Source organism: Episyrphus balteatus, chromosome 2 (genome assembly GCF_945859705.1).
Source record: "Episyrphus balteatus chromosome 2, idEpiBalt1.1, whole genome shotgun sequence".
NCBI classification, from domain to species: Eukaryota; Metazoa; Arthropoda; class Insecta; order Diptera; family Syrphidae; genus Episyrphus; species Episyrphus balteatus.
The window spans coordinates 85,460,213-85,475,860 of NC_079135.1; the positions used below are offsets into that span (position 1 = coordinate 85,460,213).

The 15,648-nt window shown below is 29.0% G+C and overlaps 1 protein-coding gene across 15 annotated transcripts in view; it reads right to left on the reverse strand.

Annotated features, from left to right (window-relative positions):
- Window positions 1-15,648, reverse strand: part of LOC129909882 (disintegrin and metalloproteinase domain-containing protein 9) — a 480,905-nt gene that overhangs the window by 400,492 nt on the left and 64,765 nt on the right. For all 15 annotated transcript variants that reach the window (XR_008771453.1, XM_055987020.1, XM_055987014.1 and 12 more), the window contains exon 2: window positions 12,720-12,770. Coding sequence is in view for 14 of the 15 variants with exons in the window: in XM_055987020.1 (XP_055842995.1) it covers window positions 12,720-12,770 (51 nt within the window). In the remaining variant the exon portion in view is untranslated. The remainder of the gene's footprint in view (window positions 1-12,719; window positions 12,771-15,648) is intronic.

The following is a 15,648-nucleotide window of genomic DNA, read 5'->3' on the forward strand; positions in this document are numbered from 1 at the left end:
AGAGAGTTTGCTGCATGAGTCAATTTTTTATTAAAATTCACAGTCTGGACAAAAATAGAAATTAATGAGTTTTTTTTAATTTTTTTTTTCGACAATTTTTATCTTTGAAATCGATTATTTCAAAAACAATTGGTTGAAATATATTGATTTAAAAATTAGAATTCAATATACAATTCTGCCTTTCGGAAATGGTATTATTTATTACTGTAAGTGTTGCCGTTGTTTTTTAATAAATTTTTTTTTATTTTAATAATTTTTTTTTAGAAAATTGCCCCTCCCTCCTAAAGGGGGGGGGACATAGACCGCCCCTCCCATAGTAAAAAATGATTGTATTGAACTCCTCTACAAAAAACCGTGATCAAATCCTGGCGCCCAAGTTATCGTACTACCTACGTGTTAAAATAACATTTTTGTTCGGTGCCTAAACGTTCGAATTTCTGTATCTAGGTTGAAAACGTTAAATTTTTTTTTTTTTAAGCCAATTTTCAACTGAATTTTTGAAATAAATATTATTTTAGAATATATTTTTAAAACAGCATGTTGTTGTGAAAATACATACATATTTATACTTTAAATTGATGTCGAAGTTGGGTAAATATAGAAAAAAATCTAATTTTTGAACTTTGACACCTTATAAATTGTAGGTGGTTTAACCGAGTTACAAGTTTTATACGTTGTTGAAAAGGCATATTTATCTCCTATCAGAAACTGCAAAAAAAATCGAAAATGGGTAAAAATTTTACGAAGCTAGATTTTTTTCAATGGGTGAAGGTAAAAAAAAATCGTTTTTTGCCCCTAAGTCCAGATTTTGGGGGTGTTGGGGACTTTTTAAATACCGTTTCGTAATCAGCGCGACTAGGTCTACAAAACGTGATAGATCTCCACCCGCGTATATTTTGAGTGTTACACCGTGTTATTGAATATACTAAATTTTTATATAAAAATTCCTAAAAAATTCTAACAACTTGAACCTTAAGAGCAAGTTCGTGCAACGCAGTAGTGCATTTTATTTCTTCTTGTCTTATAAGATGTTCATGGCCCCGGTTAGAACTTGATTGTGTTATACCTGGAGGTCAATCCTTCCACTTAAAATAATAATCCAGACTACACCTATCTTCATTTTTTATTTTCTTCCTCAACTCCGCTATAAGAAATTAAAAATTGAATTCAATTTTTTTTTAGAATGTGACTGAAAATGGCGTTATGGTAAAGTCGTATGTTTTGATTCATTTCTACATATCACTTCAGTGCATAGTGTTGCAATTAGATAAATTTCAAAACAAGAAATAACCAAGAAGTATTTAAAACTAAAATAACCCGTAAGCATGTCCCTTGGTTAAATTAAAAAAAAAAATAATAAAAAAAACAATCCTTTTCTGCTCTTTTCTTTCACAAACAACATACGCATGAACATGACTTCCTATTTTCACCATATACTTCCTGACATTTTTGCTGCTCTGCTTCTTTACATACAACAAAATAATAATATATGTTGAAAAACAAAATGGTGTGAGTGTGTGAGAAGGAGAATGAGGATGTCGTCTCTAAGCTCTAAAAGGAGTAAAAAAAATGTGAGAAATTCTTGAAGAACACTTTTACAAGAATAGCTAACACTTTATTCTTCTCTACTCTGACTCTATACACAATGATGTCCTCCCAACGGGACACACACTTCCTCACCCCATAATAAATGAAGAGGTCATTTGCATTTATGAAAACGACAACAAGAGGTCAACATAACAATTTCGTAGGGTAAATTCCATTTTGAATTATGTTTTAATTTACCGGAAGTGACGTGCTCTTATAAGTTTGTTATTACAAAAGTTGTTGTTGGTAACTCAAAAAAAAAAAAACACACAACATACCAACTTCAACAATTTCTTAATAATTAAGTTTTTGTATTGCTTTTTAGCACTTGTGTAGAAATACAATAAAAGTATTTGTATATCAATGAGCAGAAGTAGTTTTCTAATATTAGAAAATTTATAAAGTGGAGAAAATATTTTTAGATTAGAAGTTCAAGAATGTCCTTTGTGTGTCCTTATTTCACTTCATTTTGAAAATTGAATACTCTCAAGTAGTTTTTGGGGGAGATTCGGGGTCAAACATTTATTGAAAGTCCACTTGAATTTGCAAAAAAAAACTTACAAAATGGAAAGGGATAATTCTATAATTTGTGGTCGAAATATATTTTCATATGAATTTTAATGAGGGGTAAATACGGTAAAGAAAAACCCAAAAGATGTAGAAAAGGAGCAGTCGAGTGGTTTGTTTTGTTTGTTTATTTGTGACACTTTTTCTTTCTTTCTTTCTTGTATCAAATGAACCGATTGTCATGGAATTTTGGTAAAGAGGACAATTTAATTATGCAGGTTGAACGAATTTTAAAATGGTTGACAAAATTATTCCAGCTGGGTAGAAAATTGACAGCTTAAGGTTGGAATTAACAGGATTTAAATAAAAATGAAAATCGATATAAGATTTTACAAAGAAATACGTATTTACGTTGAAGACAATTTTCATTTTTTTACAAAGGTTATTTCAGATAGAGTAAGTATTTGATATTTTTGTAAAAAAGCTTTGAATGAAAGAATTTTTTATGTTGATTTTTTTTTTTAATGTATTATTTTCTTTAAATTTCTTTCAAATTTTTTTGGTTGTAAAAAAAATCTTTCAAATCAGACGTAGTTTGGGAAAGATAAAGCCAGTTAAAGAAAAAGGGGGCACAAATTATAAAAACCGTCGCATAACTCGAAAACGGGACGAAAACGAGAAAATTACCTCTTAAGTTTTTCGACTTAAAATGACGTCAGGAATCCATGGTTTTCGTTTGGGGCGGTGACTGTGGGACACCCTGTATATAAGTAGAAACATTTTTTTTCAAGTGTCTCCAACAATTCGTTCTTGTACAAATAAATCATATGGAACACCGAGTTTGGAGATTAAAACCATTTAAAAAGGTGTTTTCGTAGGTATATTGTATTAAAGTAAGAAGCTAGGAAAACAAAGTGGGAACCCAAAAATTCTAATTTAACTATGCGAACTGGGGAAATTCTTTTAAAAAAGTGTTTTTTTTTTAACCAAAACTTTTTGTCAAGAAAGCCAGACTACCTTGGTTTTAGTTCCATGAGATGCAGCATCGGAAAACACAATAAGAAGAGATATAAGCCTAGATTGTTTTTTTTTTTTTCATTCAATTCAATTTTGTACTCTAACCCTTTATTGCCTGGAGCAAACTTTTACGTGATAACGTCACAAAAAAAACAAGTCTTGTGCTCTTGATAAAAGAAATTGATTTGAAAAATAACCCCACGACTGGAGTCGCACATGCTTGTTCTTATGGTAAAAGTGATATTTTTAAGGAATTTCATAAATATTGTATTTTTTATAATTATAAACTAACCACCGTTTTAAATTATCTTTTTCACAAAAGCAATTATGCCGCCATTTAATTTCTTGCAGAAAAAGAAATTTTCAGAAAAAAAAAAATTGAAAATCTTTAGAGCCGTTTTATAAAAAAATTATTTTTTCCTATAAAAATTTTCTAACATCTAAAAAAAAAGATATTATTTTTATTAAACTATTATTCAACACATAAAAATGAAATTTAGATAAAATTCATCAACCCGTTAAAAAAAAAAAATGAAATATTTTAAAAAAATCAAAAAATGTGTTTTTTTGAAAAATTTTGTATGTTATTGTATAAAGATTTTAGTCGAAATCTGCTTCGTCGTTTACGAAAAATTTTTAAATAAAAAAGCCGTTCTTTGGCAGGCACTTTGATTCATAGCAAAAAATCAGTATTTTAATAAGTATTTTTAGACGAAAACAAGTATAATTTTGAAAATTTTTGAATTTTTTTAAAAAACGACTCTTAGGTTTTTCAAAAAAAAAAGAAATTCTAAAAATTCTTTGTTACAAATTTTATGACATATTGAATGATGAAGAGATATTCAGAAGTGGTTCTAATATTTGATGATGATTCAGTGAAAATGGACGTTTAACTCAAGGGCAAATCTCAAAACATGAAAACAGCAAGCGCTCCATAATTTTGAAGATCTGTCATCTTAAGGAACAGAAATTTTTTTTTAGAAACTTGTTTTTGACTTGCACAACAGTTTGAAATTTCTGATAAAAAACTAATGAAACAATCTTTTGTATGCAGTTACCCCGGTTTTGTGTAAGATCCCTTGACTTACCTAAATTAAATACAAAACTTATCTTCATAAGAAATAAACACAACTCAAATAACACTCTAATCTATCCTAATCCTTTTCTTCATCAAAAGTTCAAAGTGATATTGTGATAATTGCCATTACTAAATAACATTTCCTTAAATTTTATAAAACCAAAAAACCATAGTATTCTCAATGTGGTTTAGCTAAAGTCAAACAACACAATAAACAAAACTGTATAGTACTCTGAAATAATTCCCACACAGCACAACTCTACCAGTAGGCTATTGATTATGTAGTTTAGAAAGGAACTAAGACGTTCACGGGTTTTTATTGCAGGAATCGTTCAATCGGTTATAAAAGAAGATAAAACCGCGGAGTGCTATTAAATGAGAGGGTGGAAACTGAAGATAGGGGTGCAAAAGCCCCCTTTTTGGTTTTTTCAATATACCTCGTAAACCAAGCAAAATTTTGATATATTGCACATAAAACTTTTTGTAGAGAATTAAATTTCCTATTGGAATAATGTTTTTTTTAAATTGAAAAAAAAAATTTTCATACCAAAATAGTCGAAACAATCATAAAAAAAATATCAAAAAAATCGATTTTTTGAGTTTTTTTGCTTTTTTACTTGTACATTTTTTTGGGGTTGAGATAGACATTAACGTTGCTCCAAACAAAAAAAGAAGATTAAATTTCCTTCAAAATGCTGTACTCACTAAATTTTTTCATTGAAAAGTGACCGAAGTATGGCCATTTTAATCTATCTTTTTTTTCGCATTTTTAGTTTTACTCAGTAAAACAGAAACATTTGAGGGGAAAGTATGATTACTTAAGCACCAAGAACTGATAATGAGATTTTGTAGAGGGGTTAAATACAATCATTGTTTACTATGGGAGGGAGGGTCAATGTCCCCCCGTTTTGGAGGGAGGGGCAATTTTCTAAAAAAAATACTTAAAATTAAAAAAAATTATTAAAAAACAACGGCAACACTTACAGTTTTGATTGATACTTTTTTCAAAAGCTAGAATTATAAACTTAATATTAATTTTAAAATGAAGTTATTTTAATCAATTCTTTTTGAAATAAACGAGTGATTCCGATAAAGAAAGTATTTTGTCTATTTTTCAATTTTCTCAAAAAGTAGAAGGCATAGGAACATTATGATTTTCATGATTTGATAAGAAATTAGTTAAGGCAGTTTACTTTGTCGATCAATTTCGTATTGAGGTCCACAGTCTTTGTGAAAATTGTACTCAATGTATTTTTAAACTTTTTTTTCACAAGTTTTGACTTTGAAATCGGGTATTTCAAAAACAATTGATTAAAATAACTTCATTTTAAAATTAATATTAAGTTTATAATTCTAGCTTTTGAAAAAAGTATCAATCAAAACTGTAAGTGTTGCCGTTGTTTTTTAATAATTTTTTTTTATTTTAAGTATTTTTTTTTAGAAAATTGCCCCTCCCGCCAAAACAGGGGGACATTGACCCCCCTCCCATAGTAAATAATAATTGTATTTAACCCCTCTACAAAATCTCATTATCAGTTCTTGGTGCTTAAGTTATCGTACTTTCCCCTCAAATGTTTCTATTTTACTTGAGTAAAACTAAAAATGCGAAAAAAAGATAGATTAAAATGGCCATACTTCGGTTAATTTTCAATGAAAAAATTTAGTGAGTACAGCATTTTGAAGGAAATTTAATCTTCCTTTTTTGTTTGAAGCAACGTTTATGTCTATCTCAACCAAAAAAAAATATACAAGTAAAAAAGCAAAAAAACTCAAAAAATCGATTTTTTAGATATTTTTTTTATGATTGTTTCGACTATTTTGGTATGGAAATTTTTTTTTCAAATTTTAAAAAAACATTATTCCAATAGGAAATTTAATTCTCTACAAAAAGTTTTATGTGCAATATATCAAAATTTTGCTTGGTTTACGAGGTATATTGAAAAAACCAAAAAGGGGGCTTTTGCACCCCTATCTTCAGTTTCCACCCTCTCATTTAATAGCACTCCACGGTTTTATCTTCTTTTATAAATCATTGAACGATTCCTGCAATAAAAACCCGTGAACGTCTTAGTTCCTTATTACCCTGTTTTTTTCGACATAATCAATAGCCTACAGGAAGTATTAAAAAAAAAATAATAAGAAACTTTTTTCTATGCAAAGTTTCTTCACTACACATTTTAATTTCGCAAAAGATTCCATTAAATCACTTTTAAGATGTTTATTTCTTTTTTTGCTGTTGCTACTCCCACTGTGATTGATCAAAGTCAAAGTTTTAATGACGATTTCTTCAACTACTTGCAGTTTAAAGTAGGTATTGCAAATAATCCCACTTTAAACTTCTTGTTTTCTTGCTTTTATATATTAACAAGCATTGGTATTTCGAGAGAATATACTATTTGCTTTGCAAAATGTCCTCGAAAAGAGCATACCATAGATTAAAAGGTATGTAGGATACTTCTTATATGCAATACACCTACGTATACAACAGCAACTACCTATACTAGGTATAATAATAATTTCAACTATTCCCAGATACATTCCAATTAGGTACGAGGGAAAACATCCATGCGACATTAACACGACATGTACTCTTGTAGCAAGATTATTATTATATTTGCAAACACCATTAGAAGAACACATAGCACACATGCTTACAGTTGAAATGCACAGAAGCATTAAATGCATAATTCCCAGAAGGTCGTAATTTAATTTAGAAGCTCTACAAAACCTCCCAACCAACGGAATTTTGCACTAAGCATTCTCACGACCCTTTTTTTGTGTGTGTCGTATATAGTCGAAATAGCAAAGACCCAAAGTATACGAAAAGGATGAGAGAAAGAGAGAGAAAGGGTTAGAGTTTCTCCAAACCACATCCGTCCAAAGCATGCAAGAAGCGAATGGAATCCTGTAATGTATGGCGACCGCAAATCGTTTGGCAGGGACGTAACTTGCAATAACTTAACTTAATGTCTTGTTTTTTTTTTTTTTTTTTTTTTTTTTTATGTATTTTTATAGTACCTAGTTGTCCTTTTTTTTTTTCGTCGCCAGTTGCAAAAACCGCCCTCTATATCAAGGCGACTTAACCATCGTTGAGCGACAAAAACTAGTTTGTGCGTTCTTCTTGTTATGTTGGACAAAAAAAAATATATATAAAAATCTTCAGGATATCCAGGCCAAGTAGAGGGGAAAGTGTTAAATTGCAGAGGAAACCAACTGAAGACTTTTAGATTAGGACGAAGGACAAGTGAACATCACCATGATGATGGCCTCAACAAGCAAAACCAACAAGGACATGAATGTAGTTGTTTTGTGAGTGTTTTTGGTTTTTTTTTTTTTTCATTTAATTTTTTTTTTTGTTAGTTAGAAAAAAGTATTGGTTTCGTTTAGAGAAATAAAAAGTTGGACGTTTTATTTGAACATAACAAAATAACGATAGGGGGAAAACAAAACTGATGTTATGATTAGATTTTTTGAAAACTATTCTTTCATTGTTTTAAACGTCTCTTTACTCTTTGATACTAGAACTAAAAGCATTTGAGTGAATTAAAAAAACAATACGGTAAAAATGAAACAGTAAGATGCGTTATGTTGTTAACGATTTTAAATTGTGACTTGTGATAGGTAATAAGTAACTAGTGACAAATGACGCAAGACAAGTGACTTCTGCAAATAACACGGTGCAACACTCAAAATATACGCCGGCGGAAACCTATCACGTTTTGTAGAGCTAGTCGCATTGATTACGAAATGGTATTTAAAAAATCAATAACACCCCCAAAATCTGGAGTGAGGGGCAAAAAACGGTTTTTTTTACCTTCAACCATTGAAAAAAATCTAGCTTGGTCAAATTTTTACCCATTTTCGATTTTTTTACAGTTTCTGATAGGAGATAAATATACCTTTTTAACAATGTATAAAACATGTAACTCGGTTAAGTCTTCTAGAATTTATAAGTTGTCAAAGTTCAAAAATTCCATTTTTTTTTCGCCATTTACCCAACTTCGACATCAAATTAAAGTATATATTTTCACAACAACATGCTGTTTTAAAAATATATTCTAAAAACATATTAATTTCCAAATCAAACGAGGTATTTTTTATGAAAATCAGTTCAAAATTGGCTTAGAAAAAAAAATTTTACGATTTTAACCCAGATACAAAAATTCGAACTTTTAGGTATAGAACAAAAATGTTGTTTTGGCACGTAGTAAAATAATTTGGCGCAAACATTTTTTTCTTTAGCAGGGGGGTCTATCTCCCCCCGTTTAGGTGGGAGGGGCAGTTTTCTAAAAAAAAATTATAAAAATAAAAAAAAATTATTCAAAAACAACGGCAACACTTACAGTAATAAATGATACCATTTAAGAAAGGCAAAATTGTACATTTAATTCTAATTTTTAAACCAATATATTATAACCAATTGTTTTTGAAATAATCGATTTCAAAGTTAAAAATAGGCGAACATTTTTTTTTTTAAACTCATATTATACTATTTTTGTTCAGACTGTGAATTTTAATTAAAAAAATTACTCACACACAAAATTCCCTCAATTGATTCCTTATCGAACAGTGAAAACTACATGTTTTCTAGTTTTTGAGAAAATAAAAACAAAAAATATTTTGAAGTAAAAAAAATCTGATAAAATTATTTTTCAATTTTCTCAAAAACCCGCTTATATTTTAAAACCTCATTTTTGTAACACCGTGTAATTGATAATATGATGTTTACATTCAGCATTTAAGGTTTAATATTCATGTTCATGAGTTTAAATTCCAACATAAATGGGAAATAGAAATTTGTGATGCGGCAGTACTTAATGTTAATATTAAGGGCTGAAACTTTTACAGATTTTTTTTTTCGTCATTTCCTATTTTCTACAAACAGAAGGCAAAGTTTCAAATTCAAATAAAATAAACTGAGTACATAATTGATTTTATATGAAAAAAAAAAACAAAAAATTTCCAAGAAAAGCGGCAACGTTCACTGTTCTTTTAGAAAGAAGAAATTTGTTGGTTACAGAACACATTATCAAATACAGTTTCTGTCATCATCATCATCATAGTGCCATAGATACTCGCGAACTTTAAGTGTCTTTCGAAGACATTTTTGATACATTTTCATAATACTGTATCATTCTCATTAAAAATTTGCCAACATTTCGTATGCAGAGTAAATTTGCTGACAAAGTTAAGAAAAAGTTTATTTTGCAAGTAAACTTTATTAAATAATGACAAATTTTACAAAATCTGATAATGAAGTAAAATTTGTATTCATAATTAATTAAATATCAATAATATATATAGTTTTGAACTGAAAATTAGTGTAACAAATATGACAAAGGAAAATGTGCACTTTTGTGTAAGATGTGCTTGCTTATGCATGTGTTGTAAGACTTAGTGACATTTGTCTTATTAAATGCCTCAAGGGTATTAATATGGATTAATCTCTTGTAGGAAAAGTTAAAGACAGTTTTATTCGAATCTTGGAACAGGTACGGAAAAAAAAACCACATAAAACTACGTAGTTTTTTGATGAATTTTTGCCAAAACGATTTCCGTCTTAAGTTAAGCAGACATCCTTTTAATTTTAAATGAATTTTTTTTTATTTTTATGATAAGAAGAAGATTTTCATTTTAAATTAATTGGATTTCCATTTAATTTAAGACGAAAATCATATTGCCGAAAAAAAATCATCCTCCGTATGTTGTTTGAAAATAAAAAAAAAGTTTTCAATTCAAAAAGGGAGTTCCCCTTTCTCTATGGTCTGCGAGAATTCAGTATATAAAAAAATAACTTCAAAGAACTTTCCAAAATGCAAAATATTTAATGCTATCTTTCACACCTACAAAACTAACCGTGGACCCTCTACATGGTGAACTACTACCATTCAGATTATCCTCAAAAATTATAAAACAGCGTTATTAAAAACCAAAAAAACTAACCCTCGGCTCGTACCTACTGTGTTCAACATAATAAGGGTGGACTAACTCCCTAAGTGCTTGGATATGTTCATTATTTTATCTGTTTTAGTTTCGACGAAAACATCGAAGAAGAATTTTAAAACTAAATAATAAATAAATTTTATCGTTCACTGTGGCGTATGCGTTACCTTTTTTTTTATAGAAAAAAAAAAACTTCCACATTTAGGTAATAGAAACATTTTAATACTGAACAATTAATCGAAATATTTTAATATTTAAGAATATGTTCTGAAGCTTTATATAATTTGTTTTGAGGAAGATTGCCTAAATGTTAATTGTATATTATTTCAGGTTTTTACTACTGTTCTAAGTTCTTAAAATGAGAGTTTTGTAATGGCTTTAAAACGCATTTAGACCGGCGCAGGGACAGTCCCCGGGACAAAAGTCCCAATTTTTTTTTTTTCGGGTCTAATGTCCCTTTTTATTGGGTCATTAGTCTCGAATCGAATTCGTTAATTATGTCCCACCCTACTGAGACAGAAGTCCTAAATTTTTTTTATCGAAAATGGGACATAAGTCCCGAATAAAATAAAAATGTACATATTTTTACTATTAAGGTACTAAGTAATCCAAAAGATTATTTTTTGGTGCCATAAAATACGCCAAAGTGAAATAAGGGAGAAAGCATTTTGAGGTGTGGAAATTAAATTTTGCGCGAATTTTAATTTAGACCAATGAAAGAATTAAATTCTAAATGTTTATTATTGTAACTGTTTTCCCTTTAGACGAAAAGATCGCAGAAGAATTTTAAACTAAATACATTTTATAGGTCACTATGGTGTATACGTAACATTTTTTTATATAGAAAAATCTTTCACGTTCAATAGAAACATTTTATTATACTAATTTTAAAGAATGTGCAAATGTTCATGTATTCAATTGTATATATTGTTATTGCAACCCAACAAATATCTGAACCAACTTCAAAAACCTCTTCCACACAGAAACTCTTAAGGAACTTTGTCATAATCTTTCAAAATTAAATATAATTAAAATTTAATTTTGTTGTTTTTTCAAATCATTCATAAACATTCATTTTTGTATAGAACCTGTTCAACTTTCAAGTTTCAAGTATACAAGTATTTATGTACTACGTGCGACCACCACAAATTTTGTATGTCACTGACTTTGGGTTTATTTATTCCTGTCTTAATTGTGACCCTGATGTGGCCTGGTCAGTGGTAACCATACATTTTATTTGGTTTTTCCTTCTGTGTGAAGATGTCTTCTACATTTACCGCATGCATTTGTTATAAGGTTTCCTTCCAACTTACCACTTAAATTGTTTTCAATTGGACAGTAACAATTAAGCTGGAACTTCTGCTAGCATATGGTTTTTTTTTTTTTTTTTTAAATTCCACTTAAATACGAGTAAAACTTGGTGTATTTCAGGAGTGTTATGTGCCGAATTATTTATTAATTTAACGATGACAATTTAAATGCAGGTTTTATTGTTTTTTGCGTGATAATGTTGGCTGTCGCTTTTCATTGAAGATGTTCCAGGACTCATGTTTTAACAGTTACAACTCTCATGTATGTTGTAAAGTGGTCCTTATAGGGAGCTTCAGCTTGAATGAAAATTGATCAACATGTAGAATGTTAAGAGCATATTCGCCAGTTCAACTCTTGTATTTGTTTTTTTTTTTTATGAACTGCAGAAAATATCTGTTTTTGTATATAGCAAATATATTTTGGTTATAAAAATAAATTTTATCGCTCCTTGCAACATGCACACTGTTAACATTATTATGTGGTATGTGTGTGTGTGAATATCATCACGTTTCAATTACCCTTTCGGGTGTACTGTAACCCAGATATAGACTTACAAATACCCATAAATAATGATATAAAACAGTTAAGCAGGCATTTAGTATGTTGAACATGTTTGCTATCTTTTCTACATACTCCTACATATGCTAGAGGTAGCGTGTAGTATAAGATTTCTCGCGAAACACATCGAAGATTAAAAGCTGTAATACCAAAGGGATGAGTTGAGTTTGGTGTAGTATAGAGGTAACACATTTGTTAACCAGGATAACGATGTTATTCCTTATTTTAAATATTTCTTTATTTAAATTTTGGATACAACACAACAACAACAAAAAAATAAACGTTTAATATTCTGTTGCTGGTTGAGGTGATGATGCGAGGAGAAATTTTTGAAATATTTTCAGGATAAAGGATTTCGGGAGCAAAAAAATTTGTTACAGCAGGCGGTGAAAAATATTTAAAGCCTTTATCATATTTACTTAATTTAAAACAACGAAAATAGAACTTAATATTTAAATACAACGAAAAACAGAAAATGTTTTCAACACTTTGAAATATTTTAAAATAAAACCAGAGTCTTTTGCAAAGGCATTTATAATATTCATGAATTTATCTGATTATTTTTTTTGTTTTTCCTTTTCTTTTTTTTTTACATAATTGCGTATTAGATTTATAATGAAAAGTCTAGACTGTAGACAGGTTAAATAGAAAATGTGAATATAATGAATGAAAAGCAAAGGATTTTTTTTTTTTTTTTTTGTAATAAGTAGGTACTTACCGACAGGACTTTCTTCATTCCAAAATGAATCGTCCAGGGTGTAATCAGCTTCTGTAAAACAAAAAAGAAAAAAACTTTTGCATTAGCTAAAAATCCATCAGAAATAAAAAAAAAAAAAAAAATTGAACAAAAAAATCGAAAAAAAGATTTAACCCGAATGGCATTTTATTTAAACAAAGACAGTTTAAAAATTTATTTTCGAATAAAGATAAAAGTTTTAATTAAAATTGTGTACTAAAATTTCTTGTGTTATATTGGCATCACTGTTTATAATCCGTATGTATGTATATTTTCTCCACAAAAAAAATCGTCCTTTTTACAACACTAATCATTTCGTTATTCATATACCTACCCAATAGGTGGATACACGTGCCTGGTCAGCGATACACGTCCAAAAATATTGCAGATACAAAAAGAAGTAGAAAAAAAAGAATAAAATAAAAATACATGGACACTCAAAAGCGAGTAAAACTAAAATATGTAAAGGAAACTATCTAGCCAGTAGTTTCCTTTTAGCATATTTTAAGGATACACTCGGTTGGTGGTTACAATGCTTTCATTCTAACGGTGAAAGAAATAATTAATAAAAAAAAAAAAGAAAAATACAAAAAACCAAAAAAAAAGTAATAGTTCTCTCTTTTTGGACGCTATAGCACACGAAAACCACAACTTAGGACTCGAGCATTTAATTTGAAAATATTTTACCCAGCACAACGTGTACGATGTACAAAAGATATGTAAAAGTGTAAATCTCGTGGTATACCAGTTGGGTGTAATCTAATAAAAAGAAAAAACGAAAAATAACTCATCACAGATGCAAGGATAAGAAGCGAATGTAAAGATTATACGTGAATCTGATTTAATGGGAGTTTGTTAGAAAAACCTTTAGAGCAGAATCATTGGTTTAAATTTTTTTTTCTTTCTTTTCTTTTTGGTTTCAGTTTTTTTTTTTTTTTTGTATTCAAATTCTGTCTTAATACAAAAATTATACATATACAACGTGATAGCCGCCAGATATACATAAAATATGCATGAAATTTGCACGTACATTACTTTTGTAGTTTGATTTTTTTTTTGTTCTAAGAATGCTGAATTTTATGAATTAAATTTCGTTTTTTTTTTTTTTTTTTGTAAACCAAAAAATGATGTTTTAATTTAAATTTGAATGCACTTTAATTTAAATTAAAATAGCATTTTAATAACTACTTTATTTGATCAACTGAGTTTCTTATTTTTCATCGTCATATTGAAACAATAAATGGATACAAAATAGTTCAATGATGATGAATCGAGACAGCATTCTAATAGTTTTTAAGAAATTGCAGGTGCAAGGTCTCACCAATTGATGTAGCTTAAGCTAAGCTGAAATTTGCCCCAATTTTAGAAAACAAAAAAAAAAATACCTTAGAATTGAATGATTTGACTTGGACAATTTTTAAATTAATTTTAAATGCACCCAAAAATCTAAGTTATATTTTTTTTTATTTTTTTTCTTGAAAAAATTTAACTCTGACGCCCATATTATTCAAAAACAATTTTCATTTAAAATTGTTTTGTAATGATTAAAAAAAAAAAATCAATTCAAAAAAACAAAGGTACGAGTATTATTCACTCATATAGACAAAAAACCTGGGGTGGAATCGGCTAAAGTGACTGTTGACAGTCATATTTGTGAAAATCAAATTTGATCAAATAAAACTTTCCGTCTGCGTAAGATGATCAAAAAAAGTTTTTAAAACGCTGGCATCACTTAATGATAAGTAGTAGTATTGCCATCTTTATATAGCATCCAAACACTTGTTATGTCAAAAATAATACGTTTTGAAAGTTAAATATAGAACGTATAATGTCAAATTGCATATAAAAAAAATGCAGTTGAGGTTTTTATTTTTCGTTTTGCCGGCAAAAGTTTTTTTTTTGATAAGTTTATTGCAACTGAGTGAAAAGGTGTAAGTAAACATTTTTGTGAATTTGGTATAATTACAAAATTATAATAATTGTCATTAATAACAACAAAACGCAAACGAAATTGATGACGGAGTTCATGGAGTAGAATCCGGACTTGGTCAAATCCTTTTCTGCTACTAGCATACATTCACGGGAATCCCAAAGAATGTTATGGGAAAGGCTTACGTTAAAATTAAACATAAATGGGCCACCCACAAAAACCAAAGCAGAGTGGAAAGTGGGTGTGTTAATAAAGGATTTGCTCTCGTCCCTTATTATTTCAGATTTGGACAACTAGAAAATATAGTGCAAACAAAAATTAATTGAAAATAAAAAGTCTATTGCGCAGACAGGTGGAGGTCCCTATACAGAACTGCCTTTAGATAGAAATAAGGAAGCTATTATTCAAGTTTGTGGGATCAAAGCAGCAGTGTTATGTGTCTACTTACTTTGAGTTTGGTAATTCCAATATAAATATTTCTTCTATTTTTCCTCAAGAGTCGCACGTTATATTTACAAAACATTCATTTTTCTAGACAATTAAAGAAAATATGAAACCCTTTTACATGAAAATGACAACAAAATAGCTGTCACACGAAAAAATCAAAAAAGTTTGACTATCAAATTTGGCAATCACCTTACGCAGACCAATCTCTTGTAATATGACTGTCAACAATCAAAAATCGCCTTAGCCGATTCCACCCCTGATTTAATTTTGAAATCATTTTCTAGATCTGGAAACTCACTATCCATCCTTATAAACTGGTAAAAATTATTAATTGTTACGTTATTTTCTTTTTAACACAAATGTGAGAAACTCGTGAGGGGTTATGGTCGGTGGTAATCTATGCAATATCTACAATGTAGATTCTACATATTCTATATGCGAAAAAACTAGTTTTGTCTTAAAATTAGTTGAACAGATCAATAATATGGTTATGGTTATAAATAAAAAATATAGAAAAAAAAAACCACTAATGTT